The following is a 19494-nucleotide window of genomic DNA, read 5'->3' as shown; positions in this document are numbered from 1 at the left end:
TGAAGCTGTGCCATTGAAAGGGGAGAGACATATGCAAAGTTAAGCTAATGGGTCTCACTTTACACTCGTGATCACCAACCTCGAATAGGTCAACGGTGATTCCTGGCAACCATGCTACCTATTCCTACTCACTCTTCCACTTCCTATATGATTCTTTAATGCCCTTGCCTTTCTCTTCAGTCTTCTAATACCTCCTCCCCTTTCACATTTTTAGCTACCTGTTTCCCTGGGAACACAGGTGCAACCAAAAGAGAATTTTCATGCATTCCCACAACCACATCAGTGCCCCTATAATGTGCCTCCCAACCTGAAATGTGATAAACCTCCCCACCTCTATATAAGGCCAGCATCCCTAAATGTGCATTAGGTCCCATCCTGACTACTGAAGGACATCGGTCCTTTGAGTAATTGTTCCCTCTGTGTCTGCATCATCAAATTATTCGTATCTGTTAGATGAGTCCCATCACATTTAAAAATGCTATTATATCTTCATTTAAAAACAAACAAAACACTTGATTCCATACCCCCTCTGAAAGCTACTATTTTCCTCTAATCGCTTTTATAGAAAAATTCCTCAAAGGAGTTGTACAGTAGCCACCAGACACATGTGGCCATTCAGCACCTGAAATGTAGCTAATCTGAATTCAGATATGCTGTATATGTAAAATACACAGCAGAGTTCAAAGATTTAGAACAAAAGACAGAGTGACAACTATGTCATTTAAAATTCTTTACTTATATTTATTACAGTTAAAATATTTTGGTTACGTTGGATTATATAAAATATATTGTCAAAGTTAATTTCACCTGTTTCTTTTTTACTTTTTTAATGTGGCTATTAGAAAATTTAAATTATATATGTGGCTCACATTTGTGGCCTGTATTATATTTCTATTGGACAGAGCTGTCCATTCTCCCTGTTTCTAGTGTTCCTCCTGTTCTCATGTCTGTTAGGTTTGTGTCCCCATCACTCTATCAAAACCTGCTTGCATGGTCTCATTGGTCTTCATATTACTAAATTCCATGGTCAGTGGTCCATCCATGTATCTGTAGCACTTGACAGTTAACCACTGTCTTCTCATGACCAGTTCTTTCACAGCCCACCATTCTATCTACTTGTCTCTTTTATTGGTTTCTCCTCTCCTTCACCCCTCAGTTTTGGAGCCCCAGGATTCAGCCCTATCACATCTTCACTTTCTACACTAGTCTCCTAGGCAATCTCGTTGGATTTGACTTTAATACAATCTATACAAGTATCAAGTGTTTGTCTCCAGCCTGGAGTCCCCACCCCCCAGAATTCCACACCCAATAGAGCCTACTAAGACATCTATTCAGATGTCCAACTGACAGCTCAAACTGCACAAAGTTCAAAATAGAACCCTTGATGTGCATCCCCCATACCTCATCCTTCCAGTTGCTCAAGCCCAAACTGTTGGAATGGTCTTGATTCTTCTGTTTTTCTCACAATTCACATCTGGTTTATGAGCCCATCTCATCACATCTTTCTTACAATAAATCCAGAATCCGACTATATCTCATGACCTCCAACACCACCACCTGGTCTAGGCCTCCCCACCTGGATTAATACAGCAGCCTGCCCTGGCTTTGTCCCACTACAGGCTATTCTTCCCTCAGCATCAGAGCAATTCTTTTAGAACTTTAGTCAAATCATGTCACTCACCTGCTCAAAACCTCCCAGTGCCTTCTGACTCAGAAAACCGGTAGGGCTCCCTGCTTCCTCTCCCACTGTGCTCCGTTTACCTGCTTTGCACCAGCCACCCTGCCACTTGTTGTCCCTCTAACGTACTGCCATGCTGCTCCCTCAGGCCCTTTGCACCAGCTGTTCCCTCTGCCTCTTCCCATAGCTCTGTGTCCGCTCCTGCACTTTCTTTAGGTTTCTGCTCACATGTCAGCCTGGGAGGGAGTTCCTTTCTTAGCCCTTTGATGTCAAACAGGAAGGCTCCCACCCTGGCCCCTCCAGGCCCCCCTTCATTACTTCATTTGTCTTCTTAGCATTTATCACTCTCTAAGTCTGATATACATTTATTGATTATTTGGTTTATTGTCTGACTCCTTCACTAGAATATAAGTTCCAAAAGGGGGTAAGGGCTGTCTGTTTTGCTGTGGCCTTAGTGTCTAGAACATTACCGGGTGCATGGGTGTTCGTATTTGTTGGAGGGATGGACATATAAGCAGAAACACAGCAGCAGGGCTGCATATCTGAATTCAGATTAGCTTGGTTACATACATGCCTTAGTGTGTGGTTTTGCTCCTGCTGGAAACTTACTCATTTGATCATTTATTCACTTGTTCACCATATTTCTTTGGAGCATCTGTTGTGTGCCAGCACAAAGTACATTTCTTGGGGATCATTTATTTGCACCCAGGTACAAATAAAAGATGGGGAGGAGAAAGAATGTGGTTCCAGGCCACATGAGGGCGGGAGCTAGGATATCACGGAGGGGCCAGCGGGCACCGCAAGGGGACGGGGGACCTGGCAGCAAACTTCATTTGCTTTTCACTCCGTCTAGGGCTGCCCAGCTCATAGAGCCAGATGTATTCTCATAGCTTTATGATGGCACAGGGCCTGCCTGTGGCCTCGCTCAGACTTCTCTAGGCAGTGGCTGTGCCCTGTATACCCACATGATGCATTGTCACCTTCCAATGGCAAAGACCCTCCTGGGCACACACCTCAGCACTTGCTCCTGAGGTGGAAATGGTCACAAACTGCTCTCCCAGGCCTCCTGCAGAGAATTCAGAGCCCAGCTGGGCAAAGAAACACTGTCTGACAGCTCCTTCTCTCCTTCCTCTCTTGTAGGCTTTTTAGTGCAATTTTAGAACAAGCAACCAAAGCTGACGGGGCAAATGCTCTAGGAGGGAAAGGGGCTGGATTTGATGTGAAGGCGCTGAGGGCATTCCGCGTGCTGCGCCCCTTGCGGCTGGTGTCTGGAGTTCCGAGTAAGTAGAGCCATTCTTCTTCTGTTGTCAACACCCTCCACTTTCCTTCGCCAAATTGCCAAGAGCACTTTGCAAAGGAACCTGATTTCACAATAAATGGAGGTTTTGCCTAAATGAGATCTTTTGCTTTTAAAAACCCAGCTCTGATGTGAGTCCATTAAAACACACTGTGGTCCAGCTCCTGTAAATACCTGGATAAAACAACAACAGCACTCACAGCCAAATGAAGACAGCCTGCACAGACCAAACAGTCCTGTGGCCAGCTGAGCAGCACTCCCAGGCTCTGGGCTGGGAATTTAAATACATTTGTGGCAAAAGTGCCTGGTGAGCAGAGACAGCTAATCCCCAAGGCTCGCAGGGTATTTGAACCAATGGGATTAACTCTATTCTCTGTATTTTGCCAAAGAACAATCAGAAAAGCACCAGTGAATGTTCTAAAAGTTTAATTTTGCCATTTATCCCAGTCCCTCCTCCTTTCATGTCAAATGAGGCATCTCCAGCCTCAGAAGCCCTATTAATGGACTCCGCCTGTCATGATGAGAACTGGCTTCACCCGAGGGGTGGAGGGTGTTCAGTAATCTCAAACAGGCAGAGGGTGTTAGGGAGATATTGTCCATCAGGACACCAGTCACATGGACAGCCTCCTCTAAGGTGCCCCCAGAATTCTGTCCCATTAGGGATGAGGCCCAGGCACTGAACACAGCAGCTTCGAGCACCTGCATCAGCTCCAGCAAACACAGCCCATGTTGCTTCTTGGGGCTAGATCAACTTTTGGGGAGCTTATCCTTCTTCTCGTTGTTTGATTTGTGGTATCTGAGCATAATTCTGGACTTGTTTGCAGAGAGTTTACACTCTCAAGTCAACTCCATCAGATCTGGCTCAAGACTTAAGGCAGAGGAGGTCCCTATGACCAAGCTGGAAGCAAACTAGTTTGGGGGTGGGGGCGGGGTCAGGAAAACAAAGAGGTCCTCTGAGCACCCAGCCTTTACCACCTACACCAGGGACAGAGCGCTTAGTGACATTATGCTGCTTGGTGATATATCTTAGAGTCATGAAACCATAGAAATGTGAAGGACCTCATATTAACCTGTTCAGTCCTCTGTTTGTTTTTTCTGTGTTTTTGTTCAGTCCTTTTTATACATGCACAGAATAGTGAAGGGATCATCTCCAAGTAACTTAACCAGCAGCAGAGCATGGCTAGGGCTAGGTCTCCCAACTTTCTAACCAACTCTTTCCTACCATACCCCAAGACCTCCTGTAAAGAATTAACTCTTGATTGTCTTAAACTTGTACACATATATCGTGTCTCTTCAATTACATTATAAGTCCCTTGAAGCCCAGAACTGTGCCTGATATTGTCTCTGGTTCCTGTACAATGTCTAAATGGTCTCTGCGCAAGGCAGGGAAGTTTACTTGGTAAATGAAGCAAGAATTGGACTGTTTTCTTTGCAGTGAGGCCCCTTGGGCAAGGCTTGCGGCCTGTCTTAAACTGGACATAGAGCTAAATCACACAACACATGCAGAGTAGGTTCTTTCTACTTGGCCTTAACCACTGGGGCATATAGGGATAGAAACATTATATATGATGGCCAAGACCCAATTCCCCTTTTCTGAAGCTTGAATTATTTAGGTTTTCTTGGTCAACAGCCATAACTCAGTAGACCAAAATCAAGGGTGTGAAGGCAGGGTGAGAATGACTTTGAACATGACTTTAAGGAGCTTATCATGAAGGTCCAGCCAATGTGTCAGTGATGGGAATCATGCATTGATTCCAAACTTCAGCTAAACAAGCTACAATCGACGTAATGACTCTTACCTGTTGTGTATGTGCTTATTAGGGGCCCACAATTTCAGAGCATTGTGGTGGGTATGAGGACAAATCATAAAGAATAAAAATGGCTCTAGCCGGTTTGGCTCAGTGGATAGAACGTCGGCATGTGGACCAGAGGGTCCTGAGTTCAATTCTGGTCAAGGACACGTACCTTGGTTGCAGGCTTCTTCCCAGCCTGAGCCCTGGTTGGGGCTTATACAGGAGGCAACCAATCAATGTGTTTCTTTCACATCAATGTTTCTCTCTGTCTTTCCCTCTCTCTCCCACTCTCCCTAAAATCAATGGAAAAATATCCTCGGATGAGGATTAACAAAAAACAACAACAACAACAACGACAACAAAAGAGAATAAATATGGTTCTGTCACTTGAGGAATATGATAGTCTAATAAAGAGGATATCAGTCAGCTTTTACCACAGGAACAAACAATCCCAAACTCACAGTGATTTAAAACCAGAAACACGTGTACCTGGCTCGTGGTACACAAGGATGTTGGCCAGCTGAGCTGTGCTGGGCTCACCAGGTTCTGTGTGCTGTCTGGTTGCAGCCCAGGCTGAAGAAGCGTCCAGCATGCAGGCCATGTTGTTTTCATGGCAGAGGGCAGACAGATGCTCACAAAGGGGTCATAAAGCTAAACCACACAAGCATATTTTGTTTTTGCTCAAATATGGCTTATATCACAGCTGCTCACATTCCCGTAGCCAAAGCAAGTTACATAGCCATCTTTGTCCTAAAGATAATGGGACAAAGAAATATATCGTACTTACAGAGAAGCATGGGGGCATAATTGTGAACAAGTAGTACAATCTGTCACAAAGGGATTGAGCAGAGTGTTATTAACAGAAATAGTTACACTAATTACTGTAGTACAGGGATTTGTAATTAGAGATTCATATGGCTGAGAACCCTCATGCTTTAGTGCATGAAAAGGGAGAATTTGATATAATAGTGGGGCTCCACTGTAGAAGAAACTTCCTTAAGAAGGTGTCTTGTCTCCACATGTGTTTGCATACTAGTAATGGTGGAACTGTACTGTGGTCAGGAAGAGGTAACACTTTTTGGAATTCTCTCATCGGGAAGATGAAGGCATGATAAAGCCCCTCAAATACAAGGCCCTGGTTTTACCTGCCATGCAGTTCAGGGAGCTATTTTTTGTCATTAAAGATGATGACACTGAGATGGTTTTGCAGTTGTGGGCAGCCTTGCAGGTGACTCCATGCTTATGCATGCCACTGACAACTGTGTCTTGTTCTCTGTAGGTCACCAATAAAAAGAGAATGGATCTTTTTTGAGCTTAAAGAAAGTGCCAATCCAGCCTTCCACCCTTTCTCAATGGAATAGTGTCTGTGTGACTTTTTGAGAAAGTATGTAGCCCAAGGTGAAGAGGTGCGCTGTACTAGTTTAGATGATATCATCTAGGAAAATATCAGCAATATCTCTTATACCACAAACCTAGACAAATGCCTCCTTCTCCCATTTCTCATAACAAGGCTGTCTCCTTTTTTACTTCAGCAAAACTCTTAAAAAAAAAACAAACAAAAAAAACCCCACAGTTGCCTTTACCTGTTATCTCCAATTCTCATCTTTCCATTCTCTCTTGAATCCAGTGCAGTCGGACTTTCTCCCTCACTACTGCGCCCAACATCTCTGCTGAGGCCCCTGCAATTTCCATGTTACAGAGTCTGGTGATCACTTGTCTGGTGCACTTTTGCTTGATCTATCGGTAGCTTATCTTTGAACCACTGTGATCACTAGACTTTTGGAATACTGTTGTTTCTTGGTTGTGCCCTTGCTTCACTTGTTTTTCCTTCTCGGGCATTCGAGGAAGTCATGACTACGATCCTGGTTTTGTACACAGTAAGGCTGCATGGTTTAGGGGTTGATTTCACTGTGGATATAGAAATCAGTTGACTCTTTTGATGAAATTCTGTGTAATTGCAAGATCTGTCTATTTCATTTCATCAAGACTCTTCCACATAAAGGAAATCAGCTCCATTGGCTGTGCAGCTCCACTTGTGCACACGCAGTGCTGTGAGCGCAGGTGGCACCGAAGGACAAGCCATATGGAGCAATAAACACTACACAATGAACATGAACAATAAATATGGAAGGTTGTGAATAAATATTTTCCTTGTGTATACATATAAGGAGTGCCTTTGCTTGTGGAGCAATAAGCAAGGGGTCATTTCCTCCTTTCCATATAATCCCATCTGCCCTAAAGAGAAGAACTCTCAGGAGTGGACTGAATAAAGGGAGCAGACAGAGGGAGGTGGGAAAGTGTCTTTTGGTTTTGTGAGGTCTTTGACAAAACACACAGCAGCCCAGACTGGATCCAACACTGAAGGGGATTGAAGGATCAGTTACCTTTATGCAAAACCAGCGCCAGCCTTGGAAAACACCATCCGCTCACCAGGAACACTTATCGAGCACGTTCCGTGAGCCAAGCACGAGGCAAGGCACTGGGGCTCAGAGATTAATAGGATACTATCCCCATCTGTCAAGGTACTTGAATGCTTTGGACTTTTCATGGGATACGTGTTTTCCTATGACGTGAATTTGTTTAAGGTTAGCTCCTTCTCAGTTAAAAGTGTTATTTCTGGAAGCACACACAATACAAAACAGCTTGTTATTATACAAGGGTTTGCTTCCTGATTGAAAAGTGAGAAGGAGCAGTGAGGACCATGTGTGGAGAGGGGTCAAACTCTTTTTTTTCTGTTTTCCTTGCTTAGATTAGGACTGTTTCCTGACAAAAAATCAGTACCGATCAGTTGACAAGTAGCTGATGAGTGGATACCAATAGAAGGCACCAGGAGAGACTTAAGACAGTTGTGAGCAAGAGCTCTTGAATCAGAATGCCTGGCTTCTGCCACTGACTTACTCTGTGACCTTGGAGAAGTTACTCAGCCTCTCTGTGCTTTAGCTTCCTCATCTAAAATGGGAATAATAGTAGAACTTATTTCATATGTTGTTAGAAGAACTAAATGAATACAATGGCAGTGTTAGCTAATCATTTACTAGCCCTGGTTGGGGGGGGCCTCAAACATTGCCTAGCATATGGTGAGCACTCAGTTAAATGGTGGCTGTTACATCCTATTACATTATGCATGTAAAACAGAAGTATATGACAAGATCATTATCAAGACCAAACATCCTATATAATAAAAGGCTAATATGCAAATTGACCGAATGGCAGAACGACCAGTGGCTATGACGCACACTGACCACTAGAGGGCAGAAGTTCAACACAGGAGCTGCCCCCTGGTGGTCAGTGCACTTCCACAAGCGGGGAGTGCCGCTTAGCCAGAAGCCGAGTTCATGGTTGGCGAGCACAGAGGCGGTGGCAGGAGCCTCTCCCGTCTCCAAGGCAGCACTAAGGATGTCTGATGGGCGACTTAGGCCCGCTCCCCGCTGAGGGCTCCTGGACTGTGAGAGGGCACAGGCCGGGCTGAGGGACCACCCCCCCCCCCCGAGTGCACAAATTTTGTGCACTGGGCCTCTAGTCAAGAGTAATCAAGAGGTAAATATCCACCTGAGACCAAAAAAAACAACAGAAACAAACCAGAGTGGCATGTGCATGATTATTTGGCTTGCATAGAAAATGAAATGGATTCAAGGGGCCAGTTTCCCAGTGTTTGAGATGAGCCTTGAGGCTTTTGTAGAAGAGGTAGGGATGGAAGTGGAAGGGCGTTTGGGGTGAAAACCTCCTTTGTCTGTGTCACCAATACAGGCCCGCCCAGGCCTGCACATAAGGCGGTGCATGAACCGAGCCACAATGCAGGAGGAAGGAGTGAGAACCAGATGACAAAAGTCAGCAGGGAACAGACTGGTGGGTCCAGAATTCCAAGCCAATAGGCAATATTCTAAACAACCACCGATGTTCCCTCTCCATTAGAGACATTTATAAGGCTGCACTGTAGAGAAACAGCAAAATGTCTCAGAAATACCCTAACCGGTGTTAGAATGGATAGTGGATCTTGAATTCCAGCGAGATTCATTAATTCACCCTGGATACAGCGAGCTGGTAGCAAAGCTGGTTCAGAGCCAGACCAGAGCAGCCACGCTCTCCCGCCCTGCACTCCTCCCCGTGGACCGGGGCTGGACACGCTGCTCTTGGAGCACTCTGCTAGCTCCAACGCTGCAGGACACCTGTCACTCTCTTTATTGTTCATGAGGGAGTGGATCCTCCTGCTGCAAAAGGGGAAAAACTCGCCCAAGTACCCAGGTGACCCACTCCCATCCTGCATGCAGGTTTCCCTCCAGAATGGGTTCTCCCCTCCTGGGGCTAGTAACTGTGAAACTGGCCACGCTGATTAGCTGACACTGCCATTGGGGGCATATAAGAGCTGCTAAAAACAACTTTTCTGAGTGTTTTCACGCTTTGATAGTTCAAAAGTAGCCATGCCATCCTGCCTGAAATTTGCTCTTCGGTAAGTTGGGCCACCGTGGATTCACAGTCACCATTACTGCTGCCAGGACAGTGTCCTGTGGCCCAGGGGAAAGCCCGCACCGCTGGGAGGGCCTGAGCACCAGAGGTGGTCCCCAGAGACAGTGCGTCACTTTCACTTGTATTTACAGACACCTCACCATGCAGATTTGTGCGGGGGGGGGAGGGAGGGGGACTGCCTAGAGCTGATACTCAGAAATCAAGTAACTCGACCCCCCGAAATTGACACGCTTTGGAAACTGAGTCCCAGAGAGGATCCACGCTGCTTCCCTCCTCACCCCTGCTTTTTCCACGGCCTGTGTCATCACCCTCTGAGACCAGCCTTCATTCCTGGTTAGTGTGACTTAACGCCCTGAAGCGTCCCCATGCTGCAGGTGGCGCAGTGCCTGTAAGTGAAGGGGGCAGAAGACTCCAACCCCAGCCCTACTTTTTCTCACAACCGGTTCGGTGGCCTTGGGCAGGTTCTCTCTCGGGACCTCTGTTCCACACCTGTGACTTGAAGGGCCTGGACTGGCTGGCTCCGCATCGTCTTCCTTGCCCACACCCTCCTCTCCACACCAGCTAATACCCCATTGCCTTCGGCAGGCCTTCTTGCCTCTCCACCCTCTGCTCTTTACCTCCTTTCATTTCCTTGAAGCTGGCCTTCTTCTCCTCCCGCACTTCCTATTTTGCTTCCTGTGCCTTTTCATCCCTTTTGTCCTAAAGAGGTCTTAAATGTCAGGGGACCTGAAGCCAAAATGAGGGGACAATTATAAGGCTACTTGCAAGGACAGGGGCATGAGCAGAGGGCCACCCATCAGTCTACCCCTCACTCTACTTCTCAGAGGGCCACAGGCTGCCTACTCCCACTGTGCACCCCATCCAGAAACCCTCTCTGCCGCATCTTCTAGGCCCACTTCGCTACCACTTCTTTCACTGACACAGGAAGTAACAAAACCTTGTTCCCTACATTCATCTCATGGTGTTATTCCTGAAGTAGAATGTCTGAAACCTGGTCCAACCAAGTTCCCTTTCTACAGACAGGAGTGCTGCAGCCCAGCCAGTTAAATGGCTTTCTCAAGGTCACACAGCTACCTGGTGGCAGGCAGGCAGGACTCAATCCCTGCACCATCTGTGGGAGACTGATGGCAGTCACGAAGGGACCCTCTGGTTTTGTAGTCTTCGGAGGTTGCAGTGCTCCCTCTTACACATTGGTGACAGGGGACCTCATCGCCACTGCAAGAGGGAAGCAAGCCCGGGAGTGTCAGTGTTCCCTCCCGCCTTCCCTCCCCAGGCAGCCCTAGGCTGGTGTTTCCTAAGGCCCCCACAGAGCCCTCTGGGGCAGATGTGAGCAACATGACCTCTTAACATTCCATACAGGTTGCTGGCTGGTTTTGCTGCGAAGAGTCTGAAGTTAGATCCCTGTTGTGGGCATGGCCTGCCTATCAGACACAGAACAGAATTTAGAATAGGGCCGCACACTCCCTGCCCCAGTCTCCCAACCCCTTTCATATTCCCTGCACCTCGTGGTGCTTGCCCTCTCCCACGTCACCCAGCAGGATTCCTGATCTTCCACTGCAGCCCTCGCTCCACTGATTCGCCACCTCTTGTCCCCCTCCCTTCCCGGTGCCTCCAAAGGGACCCTAGACTGGATTTCAGGGCCACAGGTATAGTCCCAGCTCTGCTGGCAACCTTTCTGCCCCTGCTTTGTGCTTTTGCCTCAGTTTATCTACAAAATGAGATTAGTAATGGGTATTGTATACACAGGAAAAGGATTTCACCTGTGAAGTCCCATGAGCTTCTATCCTCCTCTTGAAGAGAGATGTTATGGATTGTGATGAGCCACAGCATGAGGTAGTGAGAAAAGAAAGACACTCAAATGCAGCAAAGCAAGTTAATGTAAACAATGGGCATATTTCAGAAGTTCCAGTTCCTGCCGTCACGGAGTTTTACTGAGAAGTTATTGACTATCAATAACAGACTGTGACTAACCTGGGAAAGTCTCTATTACTTGGTGCTCTACATACAGCAGCTTACACTATGATGATAACAAAGAATGCTTCCAATCACACAGTAACTTCTCAAATGGACCCAAGTGCACAGACATTCCCCCAGTGATGCAAAGGTCCCGTTTTGATTTGAGAATGAAATGTGGTGGTGACCAATGTTAGGGTTATCACCAATTAAAAGCCATATTCAGCATCAGCGCCAGGCTTTCAGACCTTTATTGGTTGATTGATAGGCCCCACAGTGCAGGAAGACAGAGACATTACCCCTAATTTATAGATGGGCACATACAGTCGCCACTGCTTCTCCTAGACGAGAGTAATGCAGATGGGCTAACAGGGTAATGGAGATGGGCTCAGACTCTTCCAGCCAGTTTCCCCCCTGCAGCATCCCCACCCCTGTTGTTGGGAGGAGGACATAGATCTCAGCAGGGTGTCCACCTGGCTTCAAGAGTGAGCCAGTTGATATAGTTCCAGGGTTGGTTCCTTTATGTTTTGAGGGCTCATGAACCCCTTTGCCACAGGATCTGAAGAGAAATGGTATTACTGCCACGTGAGGGACTTGTGATGACGGTGGAGGCACTCCAGGCCTGCCAGTGAGGAGGCCGGGGCTCTAAGTCTGGCCTGCAATGTGACCTTCCCTTTTGACCTCTGGCCCTCAGTTTCCTCATCTGGGAAATGAAAGGGTTAAACTGTATTAGCCCTAAAATTCTTCCCAGCAGTGTCATTCTGTGCTTCAATAGCAGAGAACAGTAGTGAGCTGAGAATTTCCAAAGTCACTAATTCTGTATGTAATCAAGGCTAGGGTGTGACCTTGGACAGATGCCTTCATTCCTGCAGAACCTCAGTACACTAGCAGTCAGTCCAGAGGTGGGAGAATATGTTACATAGTAAGTCAGTAATATTTACTAAGCACTGACTATGCACCTAGGCCCTGGGAGAGAGAGCTTCTTCAACTCAGGAAGCTCCATGATGGATTCTCCCTCATGCCCCACCCTTCCCTAGAGACCCTCCAACATGAAATAACAGCCAGCCAGCAGCAAGGTCACTATAATTTAATTTAAAATAATGGTAATGATAAAGGCCACTTAGGCTCACCAGTGACCCATGCTTTATAAATGTTGGAGAGAAAAATGAGGGGAGAGGAAGTGCAGATACAGTGAGGTCAGTGTCCCATGAAGTGATCAATACACAGACATGAGCCCTGTGCACCTATTATTCTTGATTCATTCCCTCTCACTGATCCATGGCACCTAGTGGTTGAGGACATAGGTAGTGGAGTCCTACTAGCGTAGTTCCAATTCCAAAGCCAATTATTAGCTATGGGCCTCGGTTTTCTGACCTTAAATCAGAGTTAAAATTGCAATTACCTCATGGAGTTGTGCGGATGAAATAAGTACGTGCTTGTCAAGCATTTAGAATTGTGCTCAGCGCATAGAAGCATTCAACAAATGTAAGATGTTAGTATTCCTATGGGTACAACTTCCTTTCTACCTGCCCCAGGCTCCAAGTTAAACTGATTTGAGGAAGAGGGACTTTTACACTTGATTTTTTAAAAATTAACCTTATTGAAATATAATTCATATTCAACAAAGTGTGCAAATTTTACCTGTATCGTTGGATTTTTAATAACCTTACAGCAGTGTAATTTCATTTACCCAGCCCCCTCCTGTGTGATCGTTACACATCTTTCACATATACATGTATTATAAACCCCACCCGACAGTGTTAATATTTTTTGCCTTAAACAGTCAGTTGTCTTTAAAGTAAATTTTGGGGGAAAAATGCAGTATTTTTTATTTACTTACTCATGCACCATTTCTGGTGCTCTCCATTCCTTTCTATAGATCCAGGATGCCTTCTGGTATCATCGCCCCTCACCCTGAAGCACATCCCTAGCGCCGTGTCAGCAATCTGCAGCTCACGAGCCACATGCGGCTCTTTGGTCCCTTGAGTGTGGCTCTTCCACAAAATACCACGGCCTGGGCGAGTCTATTTTCAAGAAGTGGTGTTAGAAGAAGTTTAAGTTTAAAAAATTTGGCTCTCAAAAGAAATTTCAATCGTTGTACTGTTGATATTTGGCTCTGTTGACTAACGAGTTTGCCGACCACTGCCCTAGCGTTTGTTTCTATAACACAGGTCTAACAAATTAGCTCAGCTTTCATTTCTCTGAAAATGCCTTTATCCCATCCTCCTTTTGAAGTAGATTTTTATTAAGTTTATTGGGGTGACATTGGTTAACATTATCTACATTTCAAGTGTACAGTTCTATAATGCATCATCTGTGTTGTGAGCTCACCACTCACAGTCTAGTCTCTTTCATCACCATACATTTGACCCTTCTTCATCCTCCCCACACCTCCTCTCCCTCTGGTAACCACCATTCTATTGTCTGTGTCTGAGTTTGTTCGTTTGTTTTATATTCCACATATAAGTGAAATCATGTGGTTCTTGTCCTTTTCCATCTGACTTATTTCACTTAGCATGATCCTCTAAGACCTATCCATGTTGTTGCAAATGGCAGTATTTCATCCTTTCTTATGACTGAGTAGTATTCCTTTATATACATACTAGAGGCCTGGTGCAAGGATTCATGCACCGGTGGGTTCCCTTGGCCTGGCCTGCACCCTCTCGCAATCCAGGAATCCTCAGGGAATGTTGGAGGCCCAGTGCCTGGATTCAGCCTGATCCCCGCAGGCCAGGCTGAGGGTTTCGTGCACTGGGCCTCTAGTATGCATATAAGATATTTGGTTAATCTCTTCCAGCCCTCCCCCCTCCCCGCTTCCCTCTGAGATTCATCAGTTTGTTCCATGTTTCCATGCCTGTGCATTGAGTGTCTGCCCCCTGGTGGTCAGTGCGCATCATAGCTACCGGTCGAATGGTCGAATGGTCACTTAGGCTTTTATATATATAGATATATATTACATCTTCTTTATTCAGTCATCCATCAAAGGAAACTTAGGTTGTTTTCATATCTTGGCTACCGTGTATCATTCTGCAATGAACATAGGGGTGCATATATCCTTATAAATAAGTGTTTTCAAAATGTTCAAGAAGATACCCAGACGAGGGATTGCTGGGTCATATGGTAGCTCTAGTCTTAATTTTTTGAGTAACCTCCATACTCCTTTCCATAGTGGCTGTACCAATTTTCATCCGCCCCAGTAGTGTATGAGGGTTTCCTTTTATCCACATCCTCTCTAATACTTATTTCTTGTCTTCTTGATATAGACATTTTAACAGATGTGAGGTGGTATCTCATTATAGTTTTGATTTGATTTTTTCCTTGTAGCTAGTAAAGTTGAGCATCTTTTAATATATCTGGTGACCATTTGTATGTATTCTTGGGGAAAGTGTTCAAGTCCTCTGACCATTTTTAAATAGGATTATTTATTTGTTTTGTTGTTGAGTTGTGTGAGTTTATTATCTATTTTTTATATTAGACCCTTATTAGAGGTGTTGTTTGCATATATCTCCACACATTTGGTTGGTTGCCTTTTTGTTTTATTGATTTGTTTGTTTGTTTTTGTGTGCAGAAGCTTTTTAGTTTGATATAGTCCTGTTCATTTATTTTTGCTTTTACTTCTCTTGCCTTTGGGATCAAGGTCATAAAATTCTCTCAGAGACCAAGATTCATAAATTTAGTACCTGTTTTCTTCTGTGTTTAGGTCTTTGATCCATTTTATTTAATTTTGTGTATGGTGTCAAATAGCAGTCTACTTTCATTCTTTTTAATGTGGTTTTCCAATTTTCCCAACACCATTTATTGAAGAGGCTTTCTTTTCTCCATTGTATGTTTTTGGCTTTTTTATAAAAAATTAGTGGTCCATATACATGAGTGTTTATTTCTGGGTTGTTAATTCTGTTTCATTGGTCTGTGTGTCTGTTTTTCTACCAATACCATGCTGTTTTGATTATAATAGCTTTGTAGTATAATTTGAAGTCAGGGAGTGTGATACCTCCAGCTTTGTTCTTTTTTTTTCTCGGGCTTGCTTTGGCTGTTCAGGGTATTTGTGGTTCCAAAAAAATTTTGACGATTTTTTTGTTCTATTTCTTTTTAAAATGCCTATGGGATTTTTGTTGGGGATTGCATGAAATCTGTGTATTGCTTTTGGTAATATGGCCATATAGGTGGATCTTGTGTTGTTATTTTAATCCATTTAGTCACTCCTTGTCTTTTGATTGGAGAATTTCGTCCATTGATATTTTTTTAAATTATTGGTGGATATGTACTTACTGCCATTTAAAAACATATTTTTTTGGTTGTTTTGTAGTTCCTCTGTTTCTTTTTTTTTCTTTTCTTTTCTTTTTTCTTTCTTCCCTGTTCTTTGATTACTTTCCTTGGTATTATGCTTAAGAGTCCTCTCATTATCTTTTATGTATCTATTATAGATTTTTGCTTTGTGATTACCATGAGGCTCACATATAACATCACATATATGTCTGTTTTAAGTTGATAGAATCTTAAGTTTGACGGCATTCTAAAACTCTAAATTTTTGCTCCCCATTTTATGATTTTGATGTCACATTTTACTTTTTTTTTTAATTTTGTGTACCCTTTAACTGATTATTGTAGTTAGTTATATTTACTCCTTTTTTTCTTTTAGCCTTCATATTAGATTTATAAGTAATTAATCCACTTATGAAAATAATAGAGTAGTTTTAAATAATAATATAAGAATAAACTGTGCTTCATGTACTCACAACTGTAAACCTATTTTTGCCCTACCTTATGTATACATATATATTTATCTTTAGCAATTAAATTTATATTTCTTTTGTTTTCTTGTTACTAATTAATGTCCTTTATTTATAGCTGAAAGAAGTTTTGTTAACATTTCTTGTAAGGTTGGTTTATTATTTTTTTAAATATATTTTTATTAACTTCAGAAAGGAAGGGAGAGAAAGAGATAGAAACATAAATGATGAGAAAGAATCATGGATCGGCTGCCTCCTACATGCCCCCTACTGGGGATCGAGCCCACAACCCTGGGCTTGTTCCCTGAGCAGGAATCCAACTGTGACCTCCTGGTTCATAGTTTGATGCTCAACCACTGGGCCACACCCCTGGGCAGCTTTTGCTTTTTTGTAACTCCTTTTTCTTCAGTTCTGAATAACTGCTGGGTAGAGTATTCTTGGTTGATATTTTTTCTTTTAGCACTTTGGATATATCATGCTACTTCCTTCTAGCTTGTCAGGTTTCTGCCGAAAAATCTCCTGGGAGTCTCATGTGGGTTTGAAAAATCTCCTGATGGTCACATGGGGGGTTCCCTGTATGTAACAAGTTGATTGTATCATGCTGATTTTAAGATTATCTTTTTGTGTTTAACTTTTGAAATTTTAATTATAATGTGTCTTGGTGTGGATATTTTGGGGTTCATCTTATGTGGAACTCACAGGGCTTCCTAAATCTGGATGTCTGTTTCCTTTTTCAGGTTAAGAAAGTTTTCAGTTATTATTTCTTTAAATACATTTCCCCCCTTTTCTCTCTCTCTTCTTCTGGGACCCATATAATTAAAAGGTTATTATTCTTTATGTTGCCCCATAGCTCCCTTAATTTATCTCTGCTTTTAAAATTTATCTTTCTACTGTACTATTTGAATGAGGTACACTGCTCTGTCTTCTACATCAATGATCTTTTCTTCTGCTTTATCTAGACTGCTGTCAAACTTTCTAGTGTGAATTTTAATTCAGTTCTTCAGCTCTGTTACTTCTGTTTGTTACTTTCTTATATTTATGTCTCTTTGTTGAAAATATCACTGTGTTCATCCATCCTTATCCCAAATTCAGGGAGCATTTTTATGACCATCACTTTAAAATTTTTATCAGGTAAATTACTTATTCTGATTCAGTAAGGGTTTTTATTTTTCTGAGTTTTTATATTGTTCTTTCATTTGGAACATATTCCCCTGCTTCCTTATTTGACATGACTCTCTTGTGTGTTTTTCTATGTATTAGGCAAAACAACTACCTCTCCTCCCAGTCTTGAAGGAGTATCCTTGTGTAGGAGATGGTTTTAATCTTTCAATCTAGCCCTAGCTTTGGTTGTCTCTCAAACCTTTGTGATTGCTTAAGCAGCATAATTTATTCTAAATAGGTCCCAGTTGTTGAGGGTCTACCAAGATCTTTCAGTATTCCAAAGGAAGGTATCTTAGGCAGCACCTAGTTTCCGGCAGATTGAAAGACAGACCCTCAGGCATTAGCTTTTAAAATATGCAAATATATACAGTCTTGTGGGAACACAGTGGTAAGACCTGCTGGACTCCAGACCAGACAATCTGGAGGTGTTCCCTGGGCAACTCGAGACTGGAGTACAAGCGCCTTTTGAGGAGGTACCAGATGGCTGTAGTGAGCCAACGGAGACCGCAAATATGGCACCCACCAGCCTATGTTTCCTGAGAGCATATCCATGCCTCTAAATGCATAACAGACATGAAGTATGCTGCTCAGGCTGGAGCTCCAGGACAAATAAATAGCCTTTCTCACAGAAAGACTGGCGGTGGGTTTTAGTCTGCTGCCTGTGTAGTGTCCTGGGGGAAACAGAGGAGGAGGCCAGTTGCTAGCCTGCCAAGAACTGCCTTTCTGATTATTATAGTGCTAACCCAGAATGCAAGGCCCCCTGGCCACCAGTGCCAGGAAATCAAGGAGCATTCCCTTTGTTGAGCCCTCCCTCCACACAGCTTGCAAGAACAGGTGGGCACCAAATCAGAGCTTTCTGTTAACTTGACTAACACCATTCATTCTGCTCTGATGATTCCCTGGGACCTGCCCCAAACAGCTCACAGGCTGGTGTGAACCTCTTCCAGCAGCTTTTCTACACAGCCTGTCTCGGCTTACATTGAACACTTTCCGAAAATCTCTCAAAGGTTCACAAACTCCAAACAAGCAGCATCTGGCCTCAGCATGCCATGTACCTCTTGCTAAGCAGCCCCAAGCCTGACACTAGTAGCAGCCAGCCTCAGTTCACAGTTTAGCTTCTCCCATCAGACCTCCAGGCCCAGAACAGGTGGCAACCTTCTACAGATCACTTTGTAGCTCCTATCAGGTGGTTCTGGCTGGGCATAGGCAGTGGCTGACCTTGGCCTGCACCAGAGTCCCTCCCAAGAGGCCCTAGGACCAACACACCTGGTGAATGGCTTCAGACCACACCAGAGTACCACCCAACCAGCTCCATAAACAACACATCCAAATGGTGGACTCAACAGGCACCAGAGCTCCACTAAAGAGAATCCTGCTTCATAGAGTCAGCCCCTTGCACAATAGCTTGTCTGCTGTAGTCACTCATGCCCATTTCTAATAGCCAGTCAGCCTGAGGGGGAAATTCCTCCCACTGACTTGGCAACAGCAGTCAAGGCTCAACTATAGCAGGAAAGCACACACAACCCACACAAGGGACACTCTTGGTACACCCAACTCAGACAAGCAGGGAGACTGCACCACTGGGTCCCACAGGAACCAGAAGATATGGAAAAGAGCCATATGTAAATTTTGGAAATTAAGAATATAATAGTAAATTTTTTTAATGTAGCGAATGGATTTAAAAGAAGACTTGACACAGCTGAAAATAAAATTATTGACCTGTATAGAGGTGGTGGTGAGGCGGGGAGGGATACTGAGAATCAAGCATAGAGAATCAAAAGAATGGGAAATACAAAAAAGAAGTAAAAGATTGGGAAATAAATAGTGAATTTTATGAAATGTTCTCTAAATCTATTGATAGATTCATGAATTTTTATTAATGTGGTGAATTACACTTTATCCTGTTATTTAAGTGTAATATAGTGGTTTATGCATCTGTATATGTTTTATCTCACACATCTTTTATCAAAAAAGTTTTTTTAAAGAAGGTTCCAGTCTAGGCATCTATATCATTGCAGGTACCAAAAGAAGTCTGCTTTCTATTCTGCCATTAGCTGAAAGATGCAGTTTATCACCAGTAGGGAAGGGGCACACAGGGTGCCAAATCATGAGCTAATCACTTCCAGTGAATTCGTGTTGGCACGGGAGATACACTGTTGAGAAGAATTGTGAAGCCCTTTATGGGAGCAGAGGGAGAGAGGCCATGATTAATAACAGTATCTGCCATGGCACAGGGTCAGAAAGTCATGGAATGTATTTGCCATTTTTGCCTTGGATAGTGGCTAAGATTGGAGGATTTAAAGTAAGGTTCTCTTGACTTTTAATTCCCTCTCCAGCATTTACAAGGTGTGTAATCTTGGACAAGTTATCTCTCTTACCTAAGTCTCAGTTCATTTATCTTTATTAAAATAGTCAACT

General features: G+C 43.8%; 1 protein-coding gene across 1 annotated transcript in view; it reads left to right on the top strand.

Moving 5' to 3' along the window:
• CACNA1C (calcium voltage-gated channel subunit alpha1 C) overlaps positions 1-19494 on the top strand; it is a 592062-nt gene that overhangs the window by 371254 nt on the left and 201314 nt on the right. The window contains exon 5 of the mRNA XM_054718756.1: positions 2819-2958. Within this exon, the coding sequence (XP_054574731.1) occupies positions 2819-2958 (140 nt within the window). The remainder of the gene's footprint in view (positions 1-2818; positions 2959-19494) is intronic.

The sequence above is a fragment of the Eptesicus fuscus genome, chromosome 7, assembly GCF_027574615.1.
Source record: "Eptesicus fuscus isolate TK198812 chromosome 7, DD_ASM_mEF_20220401, whole genome shotgun sequence".
NCBI lineage: Eukaryota > Metazoa > Chordata > Mammalia > Chiroptera > Vespertilionidae > Eptesicus > Eptesicus fuscus.
This window is presented reverse-complemented; position numbering and strand designations above follow the sequence as displayed.